The 16,398-nt window shown below is 39.2% G+C and overlaps 1 protein-coding gene across 1 annotated transcript in view; it reads right to left on the bottom strand.

Moving 5' to 3' along the window:
- Mgam2 (maltase-glucoamylase 2 (putative)) overlaps positions 1-16,398 on the bottom strand; it is a 79,964-nt gene that overhangs the window by 27,710 nt on the left and 35,856 nt on the right. The window contains exons 21-32 of the mRNA XM_078027885.1: positions 15,702-15,790; positions 14,895-14,944; positions 11,690-11,857; positions 11,116-11,271; positions 9,730-9,978; positions 7,984-8,138; positions 6,787-6,955; positions 5,929-6,025; positions 5,368-5,480; positions 4,698-4,823; positions 3,042-3,170; positions 1,479-1,586 (exon numbers count right to left, since the gene is read on the bottom strand). Of these exons, the coding sequence (XP_077884011.1) occupies positions 1,479-1,586; positions 3,042-3,170; positions 4,698-4,823; positions 5,368-5,480; positions 5,929-6,025; positions 6,787-6,955; positions 7,984-8,138; positions 9,730-9,978; positions 11,116-11,271; positions 11,690-11,857; positions 14,895-14,944; positions 15,702-15,790 (1,609 nt within the window). The remainder of the gene's footprint in view (positions 1-1,478; positions 1,587-3,041; positions 3,171-4,697; positions 4,824-5,367; positions 5,481-5,928; positions 6,026-6,786; positions 6,956-7,983; positions 8,139-9,729; positions 9,979-11,115; positions 11,272-11,689; positions 11,858-14,894; positions 14,945-15,701; positions 15,791-16,398) is intronic.

Raw genomic sequence — 16,398 nt, 5'->3', positions numbered from 1 at the left:
ATGCATCTTCACAAATGCTGGGCATCTTGGCCATAAATTAAATTGTAAATACAAATCAATAGATGAAATCCTGCTAGGTGAAATCCTGTTAGGCTCAGATCTTTTTGTTTCATTCCATAAGTTTTCATAATGTTATTTTTAACTTAATAAGTAACCCAATTCATTTTAGATGTGTCTTCTAAGTAACATCTTTCAAATAATTACTCCGTTTTCTGGTCTGCCTTTTATTTTGTGTATAACAAAATTCCCTTTATAAAAATAAATGTTAAGGTTGACTCTAAGAATAATATTGATTTACATTTACAGCCATAAACTCTGTCTCAATAGTTCTAAGTAATACCATAACTTTTGGGCACCCACAAATGTACTTAGTGTTTAAAATAACTTTCACATATCAACCAAATTCATCTGTAATTAGTAGGACTTTATATACATTGATTAATTAATTCAACCAGGAAACAGTAACTGAGCACTTATTATGAGGATTTATATCTACTGAGATTATAGCAGTAAATACTGCCTGTTATTTCCAAGAGTTCACAGAGAGTAATATATAAGTGCTACATGGTATGCTATACTCTCTCTGGAATGACACCAAAAAGGGAAAAACAGCAATTGAAACAGTTATTGAGTACTTCTCAAGAAGTAAGATCTGGGCTGGGGATGTGGCTCAAGCAGTAGCGCGCTCGCCTGGCATGCGTGCAGCCCGGGTTCGATCCTCAGCACCACATACAAACAAAGATGTTGTGTCTGCCGAAAACTAAAAAATAAATATTAAAAACTCTCTCTCTCTATCTCCCCCTCCCCTCTCTAAAAAAAAAAAAAGTAAGATCTGAGTTCGTCTTGGGGTGCAGATATTATCTGGGGACACGGGGAAGGCTATATTCAAAGTGAGAAAGGCATGTATCCAGCACTGTAGGCAGCAGCATAGCAAAATTAAGGAACAGAGTTGGAACCTGGCAGAAGCTACTGTCATGTGGGTCATGAAGTTCACATAAAACACTGCTGCTATAAATCAGATAAATGAGGATGAGGATTGAGGCCACAGAAAAGGAATTCAAGGGGTCAAAGAAAAAAACAAGAATCTATAGGACTTGGTGATTCATTTAAATGAGAGGCTGAGTAAACATCGTAAGTCAAAGGTGATTGTGAGTTTTGAGTTTAGGTGGCTGGGAGACACAGATTTCAGAGTCTCTCTCTCTCTATGGGATTCCTAATGTTTACTACTAAATGACTAGCTGGAATACATAAAGCATGGGACATCAGAACATACCCAGGCAATAACCTGGTGTTCAATATCTAGATATTGGTCTGACCTTGGTCTTATTAATGTGTATTAAGCTAATCATCATCAGATAGATTTCTACTCATTCATAATTTATTAATTAACCAATATATTTTTGTATGATTTATTGAGAGCACCTTTTAATCAAGACATAGTGCTGTGAATTAATTATAGCCCCTTCCCCAAGCCTCACCTTTCCCCAGACAATGTCATTGGTGTCGGGCCATTTGATGAACACGTTGTCTTCCTGTCCTCTGGTGAAGGTGAGATACTGTGTCTCATTGCCAGAAATGGCTGGGTCCTGCAGTGACAGGATTTAAGACTGCAAAGGTGAGAAAAATGTCCCTAAGGAAAGTCCTCTCCCAAACTTTGACAATTTAGTGCAGAAAGAAATGATGGATCAAAATAAAATTAGATAAATAAAAAAGCATTGATAATTTGACATATCTACTGGGAATATTACATAACCAATTAAAATGGAAGTTTCCACCGGAACCCAAAAGTAAGATAGATGACCCTTATAAAGGATGACCTCTTTCAAAGGGAGCAAGAATCTTCTACATATTATAGAAAGTAAACACTCAGAGCCATAACTAAAGAAGTGAAAAAAAATCATAAAAATTGAAATATAATATGACATATGTGACTTTTCCAATAAACAGGGAAATTAATATTTTTTAAAAAAGACCTAAGAATTAAAAGAATTTGTTAATATTTCTCCATAAAATTATTGAGAAATAAAGATGTGCTAATGTTTGGAAAACAAATTCTGGAGATAAAAGCAGTTTAATAAGATATTATCCTCAATTGGAGAGAGATAATTTATAGCATTTCCAGAGTCCAACAGCAATGCTCCTTAAGAAATTGAACTTCTGCATTGTATTCTCTGGTGCGGCCATCTGAGATGGACATTGACGTTCAGCCCATCTCATACTTCCCCAGTTATATTGTGCTGTTTCCCAATTGGATGTAAATCATCATTATCTGAAATTACCTTCCTAATAGTTTTTTATTGGCTGTCTCCCTTTACTAGAATAAATGTCATTAATTCATTAATTTAAAACACACGCACTCTTTCTAAAACAGTGATTTTCAAGTAGCCAATGTTTTTGTAAATACTTAAATTTTAAAATGAACAAGAATCATGCTCTGATTTTTGGAAGCTAGAAGGAGGAAATCCTTTGTGGGTAGTTACTTCTGTATTTACCAAGATATAACTTCCAATGTAAAATAATAAGTTGGCATTCTGGATCTTACCTCCGTTGTTTGTGGGCTTAATAAAAGAGAAATGGGTCCCCTAAGACTCATGGTTGCTGAATGATGATACAGTATAAGAGATTTTTTAACCCCCTGCAGTTTCCTAAAAATGAGACTGAGCTATAGCTATTCATCCTGAAGCCTGAAATAGTGAGACCCTTTTTTCTTTCCTACATTCAGTGTTTCTGCCCACAGTTGTCCTAACTCTCTCCCCAAAAAAGTATTGATTAATTAAATCCTAGTGGCATTCAGCAATGAAAAAATAATAAATATGTCGAAGTATCACCTCTTACAACGCATTTTTTTCACCTGTTCTTTCTTTCTTTATTGGCTTTTCAAAACTTTTAAAAGATAATAATTAAAGACTCACAGGAAGAGGCCGAGATGTGTTTGTGGGGGAGGGTTTCTTTTACCTTTTTCCCAGTTCTTCCCAGGGGTTTAATTTTTGAATCGTGAACACAGAAACAGAAAGAGGCATGCAATCTGCCTTCACACCTACCAGAATGAGAATAAATCTGGTGCCATTCTTCTTCATTTGCTCTATCAGGACACCGAGGTTTTGAAAGCTGGGGCTGAGGGTGAAGTCCAGCTTCCGGTCCATGTAATCGATGTCCACATGCTGGACGTCCTACAAGAAGGAGCGGACACTCAGGCTCCTGCAGCAGTACCTGCAGGGCACACTAACTGCTCTTCCAGGCTTCAGACCCTGCTGCTTGTTCCCCCAGCCCCTGCCCTCATCATTCCCCATCTCAATACCCACTACACTGACTTTGCAATTATGTTGATTGACCTTGCTTTCTGATTCCCACTCACAATTCACCTGTCCCCACTTTCTTCTTCTGTGCCCCCAACAGGAACTTGCTTTCTCTCAATTTATGTCTTACTCACTCTTCAAATCTCAAATTTGGTGAACCTATCATACAAAAAGCCAGTTGAAGTGTTCACGAAAATAAGACTTCCCTAATAAACCAAAAAGGTTGCGTATCTAAGTTTCTTTTTTTCCTACAGTAAACCTTATCAAATTAAATCAACTTAGAATACATATTTTACTTTAAAACATATATATCACGTGTCTATTATATTATAAATAGAATATCTATATATTCAAGAAAGATTTAACATTCTCTAATATTTATTTATTGGTTGTCTCCCTTCACTGAAATAAATGTCTTTTATTCACTAATTTAATATATATTATATACATATAATTTATATACAATATACATATATATTATATATGACTTATATAATATATTGTATATAATTTCAAAGACATATAATTCATAGGATTTATATACATAAATAGCATGATTGCTTTGGTGAGGCAGATCTATGAACTTTTTAATCTTGTGATTTTCCTATATTTTAAAATTTCTGTTTAATAAGTTTATAATAAAAGTTAAGCATGGACATGTGTCAATTTAAAAAAAAAATTTGTGGTTGTAGATGGACAGAATGCCTTTATTCTATTTGTTAATTTTTATGTGATGCTGAGGATAGAACCCAGTGCCTCATGCACACTAGGCAAGTGCTTTGCTACTGAGCTATAGCCCAGCCCTCAAATTATTATTGATGGGAATATCATAGCACTTTATTCTCATCTTCCAGTTGTTAAATGCCTTTAAAAATCTCAGGAGGTGAACTGAAAGCCAATAAAGACAATGAATGGTAGAAAACTAATCAGTAGAGAAGGAGTGCACTGTTTGTGGAATCCAGTTGACCACACTTCTCAGGGCTTTCCTGGGGAGCTAGGTGGGTACTTAGGATATGTGTGTGTGTGTGTTTTAAAGAAAGCAAAGGCTTCATTTTAATCACTTCCTTGCCTATTGCCACTTCATATCCATCTCACACAGACCCCCACTTCTAAGACTGCCTTGGCCACTACATGATGTTCCAGCGAGTCAGTGGGTGCCAATACCCTCCGCTCATTCCACCAGTGGCCAAAGGATCCATGCAACTCTTAGTTTTGAACCTCGACTCAAAAGGGCAGCAGGCAAAGACTTTAAAAAACAATGTATTCACACAGAACTAGCTCCACAGCTACAGGATTTATGCTGAAGTAGCCACAGTAATAATTTCAATGAAGCTGTTTTCAATACACAATTAGTCACAGAATCCCATAGCTAAACCCAGAGGTTGAGGGAGGGTTTCATACATAGGGGATCTGGGCTGCCACCATTGCATCATGCAGATTGGCGATTTCAGAATCATTCTGGTATCCATAGCGACTCAGCTGGAATCCCAGAGCCCAATATGGAGTCATTGCTGGCCGACCAATCAACTAGAATAGAAGAAGGCTAATTACCCTGATAAGATCATTACACATTGTATACATATACCAAACCCCATAAATGTATGCAAATGTTATGTCAATTAAAAAAATAAAAAAACTAGATCCAAGTAACTTTGTAAGGAAGAAAAGATAGTTGACTTTTATTTGAAATAATTTGAAAATTTCTACTGACTACTGTCTGACCTGGGGCCTCCCTCAAAAAAAAAAAAATGTAGGGAAATCAAATACATGTGGAACAACCCTAGAGATGAAGAATGCTAGAAACATTGTAATTAACATTTCCCCATATTCTATTACACTGTGAAACCTGAGAATGTGGTGGCCATTACTGATCTGAGATTCTTAAGATAGGCTATTTAGCAAGCAATTGAGAGACGTGTAATATTCATATGCATTTAGCATCCATATTAGTAAAATCTGACTTACACCCCAGGGTAAAAAGAGAAAGACTGACCCATCTCAGTACTGAAAACATGGTAACAATACCCAATAAATATTTAGTGATATATCAATGGATAGAATGGCTTCCAACCTCAGTGTATTGCTGAGTTACCAGTTCGGGGGTTGGCCCCAAAACCAAATAAAAGTCCAAAATCCCTCCTACAGTGCGGTATGTCAGGGCAGGAGTGGGCTGCAGAGTCATATCTGTAAAAATTTTAAAATAAAGAGATAGATGAGGAGCTTGTAAGACACCCAGAGAGAGAGCTGCTCTAAAATGTGCTGTCTTCACTCTCCTTCCTTCATGTCTACCTCCTCTAGAATGTCCTCCCTTGTCCAGTGGAGTCAGAGATAGACCTGCAGTACCCCAAACTGCATCTACCCCATTATATGACATTCAATAGCTGATATCTCCTGCATTAAGGAACTGAAGTGTCACAGCAAAATAAGGGACCACAGTTAGTCAAATGGTACAATTAATGCCTGTTCTGGAACAATTTTTAAGTATTGAATAAGTGAACAAATGAATGGAAGGTCAGTTTGTCCAGGCCAATTTCCTTGCCCCTTAGCTTATTCATTTCTAGCAATCTCCCAGATAACAATGGAGTGGTCAGGTTGTTTGTGGTGGTGCCCGGGGAGCACGCCCCTGTCTTACCCATGGCATTGCTGTTCAGCAGGAGCACTCCATGGGCATTCCCATCTTCTTCCAAGGCCATGTAGTAGGGGTGAACACCATAGGAATTTTTCTTGTACTGGCAATTGAAAGTCATGAGAGTAATAGAAAGATAAAAATCCAATAGTTTCCAGATCATAATCCAAACAGCAAACTCATATTCCATGTAAAAGATTTGATTCAGCGTTATATCCTCTGTAGAACCTTCTTTGACCTTCCTTTCCACCCCAGCCTAAAACCTATGTCCTCCCCCTCTCTGTCACCTTTATTGATTATTACATAATTCTTTTTTTTTCCTTGTGGTACTGGGGATTAAACCCAAGGCCTTGCTTATGCTAAGCAAGTGCTCTGTCACTGTGCTACCTCGCCAGCCTCTTATATTTTTACTTCTGAGATGAGTCTCACTAAGTTTCCTAAACTGGCCTTGAACTTGTGACCCACCTTCCTCAGCCTTCCAAGTAAATGTTCACCAACATGTGTGGCTTATTAATACACGATTCTATCACAGCACTCACTACACTGTGCTATCATTATTTCTACACCAATCTGTCTGTCTATAAACTTCTGAAGGGCAAAGACAGTGTCTTATTAAATTTGCAGATAAGCATCTAGCAATGTGCTCAAACATTGAATATATTAAATAAAAGTTTGTGAAATAAAATTTTTAATCCATGGGAGACGGGTGGAAAAATATATGTTATGAGTTTACCTGTGGCCTCTAATAACCTTACAACCAAGAGCTAGAAAGGTGAGGCTAATAAATGGAACCTCATCTACTGGCCTAAGAATTAAAAGTAAATTTGCCGAAGGAGAAACTGCTAATTTCATTTTTGTCCTTACCGCTGGTGGCTCATCCCGAGCAAACATTCCCCAGGTTGTCCAGTTCATGTTTCTTCTGAAAGTCATGTGCTCAGTTTCCCCAAAACCATAGATGTACTGAGAAGGGAGGCGAGTAGAAATGGAAAGGAACATGTCGTTGAAGGTGAAGCCCGGGAGTTGAGAATCCCAACTGCAACACAAAGGCAAACCTCCAAGCTGAGCTGCAGATCTCAGGCAGAGCAAATGGAGCAAATGGGATGCCTAGATGATTCAGAAGCCTCTTGAATCATTGCACATCAAGATCCAGGTTCAAATGTTATAAAAGGACCAGGTCATAACAATAGCCATGACTCAGTACCAAGGTTCCACATTTGCATTTTAATTCTGTGCTTTGCAAGACTGAGAGCTCCTTCTCAGAACTATGGGCTCATTGAGGGCAAGTACCAGGTCTAATTCATCTCTTTATGTCCAGTTCTCAGTGCCTGGCATACCAGCAAATGTGAATAAATGAATGAGATCTAAAAAGTACTTTTGGATAGAAAAAATTGACACTCTTGGAATAACTTCTCTAGATTGACCAGAGAACTCACTGAAAATGAAAACAGAGAAAATCAGATACATAGTCAAAGACAGCAGAAGCCACACAAATGTGCATACAAGTGACAACCTTTGCTGGGATGAGAGGCCTCATCCTGGGCAAAGCCTGGACCTCAAGCATCAGGATAAGAGGTGAGAAATGACAATCCACATTTTCACACTTAATATCATAAAAATACTTGAAGTCTATGGTGTCTATAGAGCCAAAGATGATGAAAGTCCATTTCTCTCTTCATACTCACCTCTTTCCTCTCTCCTGCTTCTTCAATTATTATTTCTTAATGAAGCATAATACAGAACAGACATATCTGAGGTTATTTGTTATACTTACTTAACAGTTTTCTGTTCTACTTAACAAGAGTAACAAATAGGAAAGATATTTCTTTCTTTGAATTCAAACAACACTTGTGGCTTTTTAAACCTAAGGTTGATTAATCTTTCTGAGTTAATGACTAACATAAAAATAAATTCCCTAATGAAGTAAGAGGAAATTGACATGCTCTTTAACAAATACACACACACATCATGAAGAGTCTCTGAGACTAATATTTTACTTGCCTTAATTAGCAACACCATAATTACCATCAGTCACTCTGATTAAAGCCAATAAATAGCACTTACATCACAGTTTGGGAACTTCTGCGTCGAATCTGGATTCCAGGGGGATTGTTCTGAACCCTGACTTCATACAGGCAGTTTTCAGGGGAGACAAGCGGTGAACGTGGTGTGTTCAGAGGTACCGGGACCTCGTACCTTTTATTAGTGGGATCATAGATCTGGCAAAGAGAGAAAAATAAAAAACTCTTCCTGATGGAGTCTGAGACCTGATACCCCTCATGTTGGCCCACAGAATTCATTTCCAATGTTGCTTGTTTGTTTTCGACCAGTTTGAACCACATCAGGAGGCACTGAATATCCCAAAAGCAGTTGCGAGGCCTCCTTATCTACTGTGGCAGATTCTGAGCTTCCAAAATGCCTCAATAATACCCACTCGAGAGAACTTGTAATCTAAGGTTATAGAATCTTGTGGATAGAGTGTGTATATGTACTTAGGATGTGTGCTCTATGAACATACATGTGCATGTAACTTCAAGACTGCATGTGAGAGATTGCATGTGTATACTGGGAACTAGACCTCTTTACCACTTGAGCTTCCAGATGCTGCATGCCTTCTCAGTCCTTCAGGTTTCTCCTTTGTACCCTCTATTCATTCCTACTCATCTAACAGGATTGGTGTGAGAAAAAACAAGAGGACTGCGGCATGCATGCAAGATAGGGACCGTCACCATCATGGCGACCATCCCCTCCTCATGCTGCTATTAGCCCACAGCCTGGACTTCAGTAAAGCTTTTTATAAAGCCCTACTTTTCAAAACTCTGTTTCTTAAACCAAAAACAGCAGCATTGCCTGGGAGCTTGTTAGGAATTCAGACTCAGCCTCTGTCCCAGATCTGCTGGTCAGAACATTTGGTTTCACAGGATGCCCACAGTGATGGAGGACACACTCAAGTGAGAGGAGCATGTCAAGAGCAGAGCTGCTCAAGCCTGTCTCCACCAGCCATGTGTGGCTTTTGCACACCAGAAATGCATGAGTCTAAATCAAGATTCACCACAAGTGCAAACACATACCAGATTTTGATGACTTAATTAAAATGTTGTGAAATATCTCTCCACAATTAAACTTGGATTTCAAAATGAACTGATACATATTTTAGAACATTGATTAAATGAAATAGCTAATTTACTTGTATGTGTGTGTGTGTGTTTTTCAAACATGTTTTTTTAAAAAAAATACCCCTACTAGAAAACAAACTTGGTTCTCACTGTATTTCTGGTAAGTAAAGGACAAGAGTGGGTCTCAAAGTGTGGCCCTTTCACCTGAAGCATCAGTCAGCATTGCTGGAGAACTTAGAAATTCAAATACTCAGGCTGGGCCAGCCCAGAATGCTGAACTGGAAACCGTAGGGTGAGGCTGAGCAGCCTGAGTTTTAACATCTGCAGGTGATTCTGATGCATGTTAAAGTCTGAGAGCCACTATTAAAGAAATAACTAGAAATTTTGGAAGCCAGTTGGTTCCTCTCATTTGTATTAACCACAAATCAAATTCATGTTTTCAGGGCTAAGAATTTTTTGAGAATATTTATGATCTAGAGAATTCATTATTATAGGAAATTCACAAGCCTGATGGATCTAAGGTCACACCCTGCCTCTGTTATTTACTTCTGACTTTATCTCTCTAAGGCCTTCTCAGCTCTTGCATCCTTAGCAGGGAGATGTGGATTAAAAAGTCTTTTCATGACTTTCGTCTACACAGGCCTGTAGGTTAAGAACTCCCCTTGAAAACCAGAATTGGCAGCATGGGAATTACCTTTATCTGCAGCATGCTCTCTGTATGGTAGGTCACACTCAGTCTGAGGAGGCTGATCTTTTCAGAGAGACGATTAGAGACAGTGGCTGCTCCTGGTGATGGTGGAGCTGCCGCTGCCCGGGTAGATGCAGGGACCGCCAGGAGGGTAAGGTCGGTGGTGATGCCCGTGGGCAGGTACTGAATGTTACTGGCAGCATAGTTAGGGATGGTGTCATAGTAACAGGTGGGCACACCAGGAGTAGCTGTGGGCTACAACAACAGGAGATGCTCTTGGTCAGCCTCAGATACCATACTCTGAGACTCTAATTACTAAAGAAGCTGGTTAGCACAGACCAAGTCTCAGAATGCTTTGCCCTTTCTTTTCTAATGAATCATGTGCCCCCAAAGATAGACCCCAAGCCCTGGTACTATGAATGTGACCAGTTGGAAGCAGGGTCTTTGTGAATGATCCAAGTGTAGAAGAGGTCATTAGGATGGGTTCCCATTCAATATGACTGGTGATCTCAGGAGGGAAAATTCAGACACAGGTGTGAACATGAGGACAGAGATTGAGTGAAGCATGTGCAAGCTAAGAAATGCTAAATACTGCCAGCCTGACACCAGAAGCAAGGCGTAAATCATGGAACAGAACCGACATCACAGCCCACAGAAGGAGCCAACCCTGCTAACGTCTTGATCTCAGACTTCTAGAGTCCAGAACCAGGAGGAAATAAGTATGTATTGTGCTAAGCCAATCAGTTTGCATGAATTTGGTAAAGCAGCCCTACCCAATGAACACAGGTACACTCATTTCTCTCTCTCTCTCTCTCTCTCTCTCTCTCTCTCTGTCACACACACACACACACACACACACACACACACACACACACACACACACACCAGCCTTCTGTAATGAGTGAATCCTTCAAGAACAGCAGGAAGCCCAGCCTGGAGCCTGGAACCCCGAGGCAGGGTCTGCTCCCAGTGTCCTTACTGCCCTAAATCCCATCTTGAGGAATCCTTAACTCTCTCAGGCTTTCATTCTCTCCATTGTTCATATGAAAGGACCCGCCTTCCCTTAACCCTTCTTCTTTGGGTTCTCTAATAGAAGAAAAATAAATTCACTTAAAATACCCAATGAACGATACAAACCCACTGGACACTACCATATAAAATGGGGTTTTGAATGACATGCCTGGGGAAACAATCAGAATAGCCATGAGTCTCTTCTGATTCTGGATATCTGAGGAAAATACGTATCCTGAAGAGTTGACAGATGCATATGGGCACGCTGTCATGGTACTCTTCAGGCCATAAACTTTTAAAGTGTTTCCTTGGTGCTTAATGACATGTGGGGCAATTTCTCTAAGTTCCTCGTCAACATGGGAGCTTGCCTTTGCTCCATACCTCCCAAAGGCATCCCCGCTGTCTGCAACTCTCCTCAGAGGCAGTGGGATCCTCAGGGTAGCAGTTGAACTTCTCCAGATCATTGACTACAAGATCCCACTCTATAGAGAATTCTTGTCCCAGAACCAGACCCTGGAGATCAGTAATGGTCACCACCTGGGGAAGACAAAAAAGGCTCCAGTGACAAATGAGATGAGGTAGAATTGTGTGGACAGAGTCCTGCCTGGTGGTCTGGAAGCCATGTGTAAATACTCTCCAGTACTAGGCTTATGTGTGCAAAGTGTTTCCCTGGGTCTTAACCGGGCTCAGCCTGTCTAGTTCTAAATGTCTAGAAAAGAGTTCTCCTTTCTTAGGGTTCCAACTCTCATATCTTCTTCAGACCCTAATGTAAGCAAAGTGGTAGGATTTGGATTTACATGCAAAAGTTTCCCCTGCACTCTGCCTGTGATGCCGTGGCTGTCCCAAGCCAGTATCCTATCTGACTGCCCAAAGTCAAAAAAACAAAGAGGGACTATTCTTCAGAATCTCAGGCCAGGGCTTTCATCAAGGGCCTGTCGATGGAACAATCTCTCACCTTTGTTGAAGCACTGTAGACAACACTTGAAATGGAGGTGGCGACATTATTTAAAGACACAACAAAATTACTCGGCTCTTTGTCCATTCCCAAGATTCTGATATCTGTAAACATGAGGTTGTCCGGGTCCACATAACCATTATGTATGATCTTTGCCTGTAGACGGTTCTGGAGGGGAAAAGCCAGTTTGCAGTAAGTGCGTCACATTCAATATCTCTCTGGGATCTTATGTGTTTCCCTTTTCTCTGTGTCCTAAAGGCTGCTAAGTGTCATCCCCAGGGAGCCTCTGACTCAGACTCAAGATCCTAAGTCTTTCAATAGTATTTCATGTTTGCTTTGGGCCACTGGCTCTCACTGATTCAGATTATCTGACCCTGACATTAAGGATAGTCTGGTAGACAGGATAGGTTCTTGCAAGGCAAAGAGAGATATAAGCACACACAAAGACCACTGGTACACAGATATAGACACACACACACACACACACACACACACACACAGAGTAACTTTTTCTTTTAATTTTAATAAATAATAAGAGCTAAAATTTATGAATGCTTACAATGTTCAAGGCACTGTGCTAAGGTGTTTACATATATGTTGCCTCGTTTAATTCTCTCAGCAGATTATGAAGTCAAAATTATAATTATCCCCATTTTTTAGATGAGAACACTGAAACACAGAGAAATTAGATCACTAATTTAGGGAGCCAGAGTTTAAAAGCAACAGAGCTGAGTTCAACAAAGAAAGTGGGACTGAACACTAAAGAGCAAAGGATCACTTGGATACTTGCAGAGAAGTCCCACATAATGTGCCTGATACCTGACCGAGGTTCAATGGCGACACAAGAGAGAAAGGATGGCCAACTCAACAAGGGTGAGAGGGCAGCTGGGTGTGCACAGGCAAAATGTTGAACCTGGCCTAAATCAAAATGGATCAAACAGAACACGATCTTAAATGTAAAAGTTAAAATTTTAAAATCTTTAGAAAAAAATATATAGGAGGAAAATACCAAGTATATGGCCAGTAAAAGATTCTTAGAAAAAAAATTCTTAGATATTATACCAAGAATATAATCTATAAAAAATAATGAGAAATTAGACTTACCAAAAATTTTAAATTTGCTTTGTGAAAGACTACAAAGAGAAAAAGTATTGGTAAACTTCATGTTTGACAAAGGACTGATACTGAAAATATGTAAGAACTCTCAAAACTGAACAGTTAAAAAAATAATGTCAAGGGCTGTGGTTGTGGCTCAGTGATAGAGCACTTTCCTAGCACATGTGAGGCACTGGGTTCGATCCTTGGCACCACATAAAAATAAAGAAAGAAAATAAAGGTATTGGATCCATCTACAAGTAAAAATATTCTTTTTAAATGACAAAATAATTCAATTAGAAATTGGGCAAAGAATCAAACAAACATTTCATTGAAAAGAATTTACAAATGGCAAACAGACCAACATCATTAGACATCAGAGAAGAACAAATTAAAGCTGCAATGAGATATCATCACACACTTTTCAGAACAGCTAAAATGAAAAATAGCAACAACATCAAGTGCAGGTGATTATGCAGATACTAGGTCATTCATATCTTGCTGGTAGAAATGTAAAGCAGCCCTTCCACTTTGGAAAACAGTTTGGAGGTTTCTTATAAAACTGAACATGGGCCAGGCATCGTGGGGCACACCTGTAATCCCAGTGGCTTGGGAGGCTGAGGCAGGAGGATCATGAGTTCAAAGCCAGCCTCAGCAACTTAGCAAGGCTCTAAGCAGCTCAGCAAGCCCTGTCTTTAAATAAAATATAAAGAGGGCTAGGGATGTGTCTCAGTGGTTGAGTGTCCCTGAGTTTAATTCTTGGTACCAAAAACAAATAAAACAATACCAACAACAACAACAAAAACTAAACATGGACAAATAAAAGACCCAGCAACTGGACTCTTGGGTATTTGTCTCAAAGAAATAAAAAGCTCTGTTTTGTATAAAATCTGTACATGAATTTCCATAGCAGTTTTATTTAGAATAGCCCATGACATGAGATGCTCAGGTCCCAGTGCCAACCTGTACATGGGTATATTCCAGATTCCCTTTATCAAATGAATAATACCTGGAAACTACTGATATATAAAAAATATGACAACATGGAAGAATTTTGAGAAGATTTTGATAAATGAAGAAAGCAAATTTCCAAACTTACATATACTACATAATTCCATTTACATAAAATTCTTAGAAGAACAAAATTACAGAAATGGGAACAGATTATTGGTTGCCAGGGAATACAGAAGGAGGCAGGTGGGTATGGCTATAAAAGGGAAACAAGAGGGATCTTTGTAGTGATGGAGATGCTCTATGTTTTGAAAGAATCAATGCCAATAACCTGGCTGTAAAATTATTCAACAATTCTATAAGATTAAGGGAACTGTGTACAAGGTGCATGGTAGCACAGTGTTATGTATTATAACTGCATAGGGATCTTTATCTCAAAATGTAAGTTTAATTTTTTTAAAAAATGTGAATTTATAAGAAAAGAGAAAATTTATAAGAAAAGGAAAAAAAGGATAGAGATCCTTACGAGAGAAATATCTGTACACACATAATTGGACTTCCAAGAAAACCAAATTAGAATTTAGATCGTAAGATTGACTGGTGGAGGGATGCAGTGCCTGTTGGAAGTGGGTTTGCAATCACCCTAACACTTTCTGTCAGCCTGGCGGCTTTTCCCTCTCCTCAGGCCCTTGGGAAATGGAGGGAGACAAGTAATGTCCTGTACTTTCCAAACTTTCCAAGCCACTACTGGATACCTGTGTTCGAAGGCAAGTTTTAGGGGCTCAGAAGGAAAAGAGAACCTCAACAAAGCATTTCATTCATCAACCACACTGTACCCCCCACACACTTGCACCCCTCTGAAGGACACATCTTAGAAGTCCTGACTCATCACCTAAATCAAATGCAATGATATTTTCCATATATATATATATATATATATATATATAATTTCTGCACACAACTCAGAATTTTTTTCAGAGCTTATTATTCATCTGACACAGATTAAACACTTCAGTGTTATCTCAAATCCTTTCCAGGACATACAGTCAAACGTTGCTGTCCCTATTTTATGTAACCAAGCATCTATAGAACACCAAAAACTCAAACAGCAACCTCAGCAAGGAGCATCAAGTGTGTGTTTCATGAAAATAGTACTTACAGAAGTAACAGAGAAATCATACAGAATATATGTCTTATTAGTTACAGCATCTGAAAGAGAAAGATAGATGCAGGTCCATCACTGTGGGCAGCAGAGGAGTCTAGCTTTTTTCTTTACCTGAAATACCTTTGCATCTAATCTGCACATTTTTGTCAACCACCACAGAAGTTTCTTGGAGCACTTTCTATGAATTCTTATTACTCTTTGTGGTACTGTTTTGCTCAAATTAATACTGTTTGAATTGCATTATAGTTTTCCACTTGCTTAGTACCTATCCTGTTAGACTATGGCTTTCCCAAGGTACATTTTATATCACATTCTTGTGCATATGTCTTGTTTATTATATATTAATAAATAGCAAATAAATATTAACAGTTCTGACTTCATTCAGGGTGGAATTTTTATATAATCCCAGGCTAAAAACTTGTGAGGCATGCATATGAAAAGCTTAAAATTTAAAAGCACGCTATACAAATGAGATTCATCTGCCTCAAGAGCAACTGAATCTGTACTTTACAAAGATGTAACCAAAATGTATTGCTTTGTATAAATAATGATATCCAGAGAAGAGAATAAGTAAACTAAACAAACTGATGTCTGTTGCTTTGGAAGGGTCCATAACACAGAAGCTGGACATTTTGAAGTCATTTATGCACTGTGTGTGGCTAACGGAACCTATCAGTTGAGTTCTCACTCAATAATTATGAGCTACAGAAATAAACAGCAGGATAAGAGTGCCTTACTGGGCAGCCTTCAGTGATTCGCTCCCACTGAGGGCCACAGAGATGGCCCCAGGAGGAAGACTACCTTTAGTCACACCGTCGTCCCAGTACAGCTCTCCTTTGGCTTCTCTCTTATAGTCCAAGGCGACGATGAGTCCCAGGGAATTCTTCCGGCTGAGAAGAGTAGTTCCCAGTTTCAGAGAATGAAGAAGAGAGGGATCCATGTGAAACCAGACCCCTTGATGTCCCAGGGACAGATCTCCCAGAGTCCATCCCAGAAACTTAGTAGATCCTAACATTGTGTGCAAACATGGAAGTTGGGTGTAGGCAGACAGCAGAAGTTAGTAGAGTGATCGTAAGATTGACTGGTGGAGGGATGCAGTACCTGTTGGTAGTGGGTTTGCAATCACCCTAACAGTGAATATGTATTGGGTGCTTACCCTGTGACAGGCACTCTTGTAAATATCCTACACGCGTTGTCATCTGTATCAATCCAATTAACAATCACAGCCATTGTAAAAAGTCAGACTATCATCCTCCCCAGTTTACCAAGGAAAAGCATAAGTTCAGAAAAGTGAGGTGCCCAGGGTATATATATATTGCAGAGCCAGGACTTGAACTTAAACTGTCTGTCTCCAGAATCTGAGCTCCTGAACTCGAAGCTATGTTGAAGTCGCACGATCACCCTTTATCTCCTTCTGAATTTGTGTTCTCCCACACAATAGGGGATTTACCTGAGGATAATTTCTGGCCACAGGGAAATCCTCATGGGTTATTATTTT

This window comes from Ictidomys tridecemlineatus, chromosome 2, assembly GCF_052094955.1.
Source record: "Ictidomys tridecemlineatus isolate mIctTri1 chromosome 2, mIctTri1.hap1, whole genome shotgun sequence".
NCBI classification, from domain to species: domain Eukaryota; kingdom Metazoa; phylum Chordata; class Mammalia; order Rodentia; family Sciuridae; genus Ictidomys; species Ictidomys tridecemlineatus.
The sequence above is the reverse complement of the archived record's forward strand: the minus strand, read 5'-3'. Positions and strand labels throughout refer to the sequence as shown.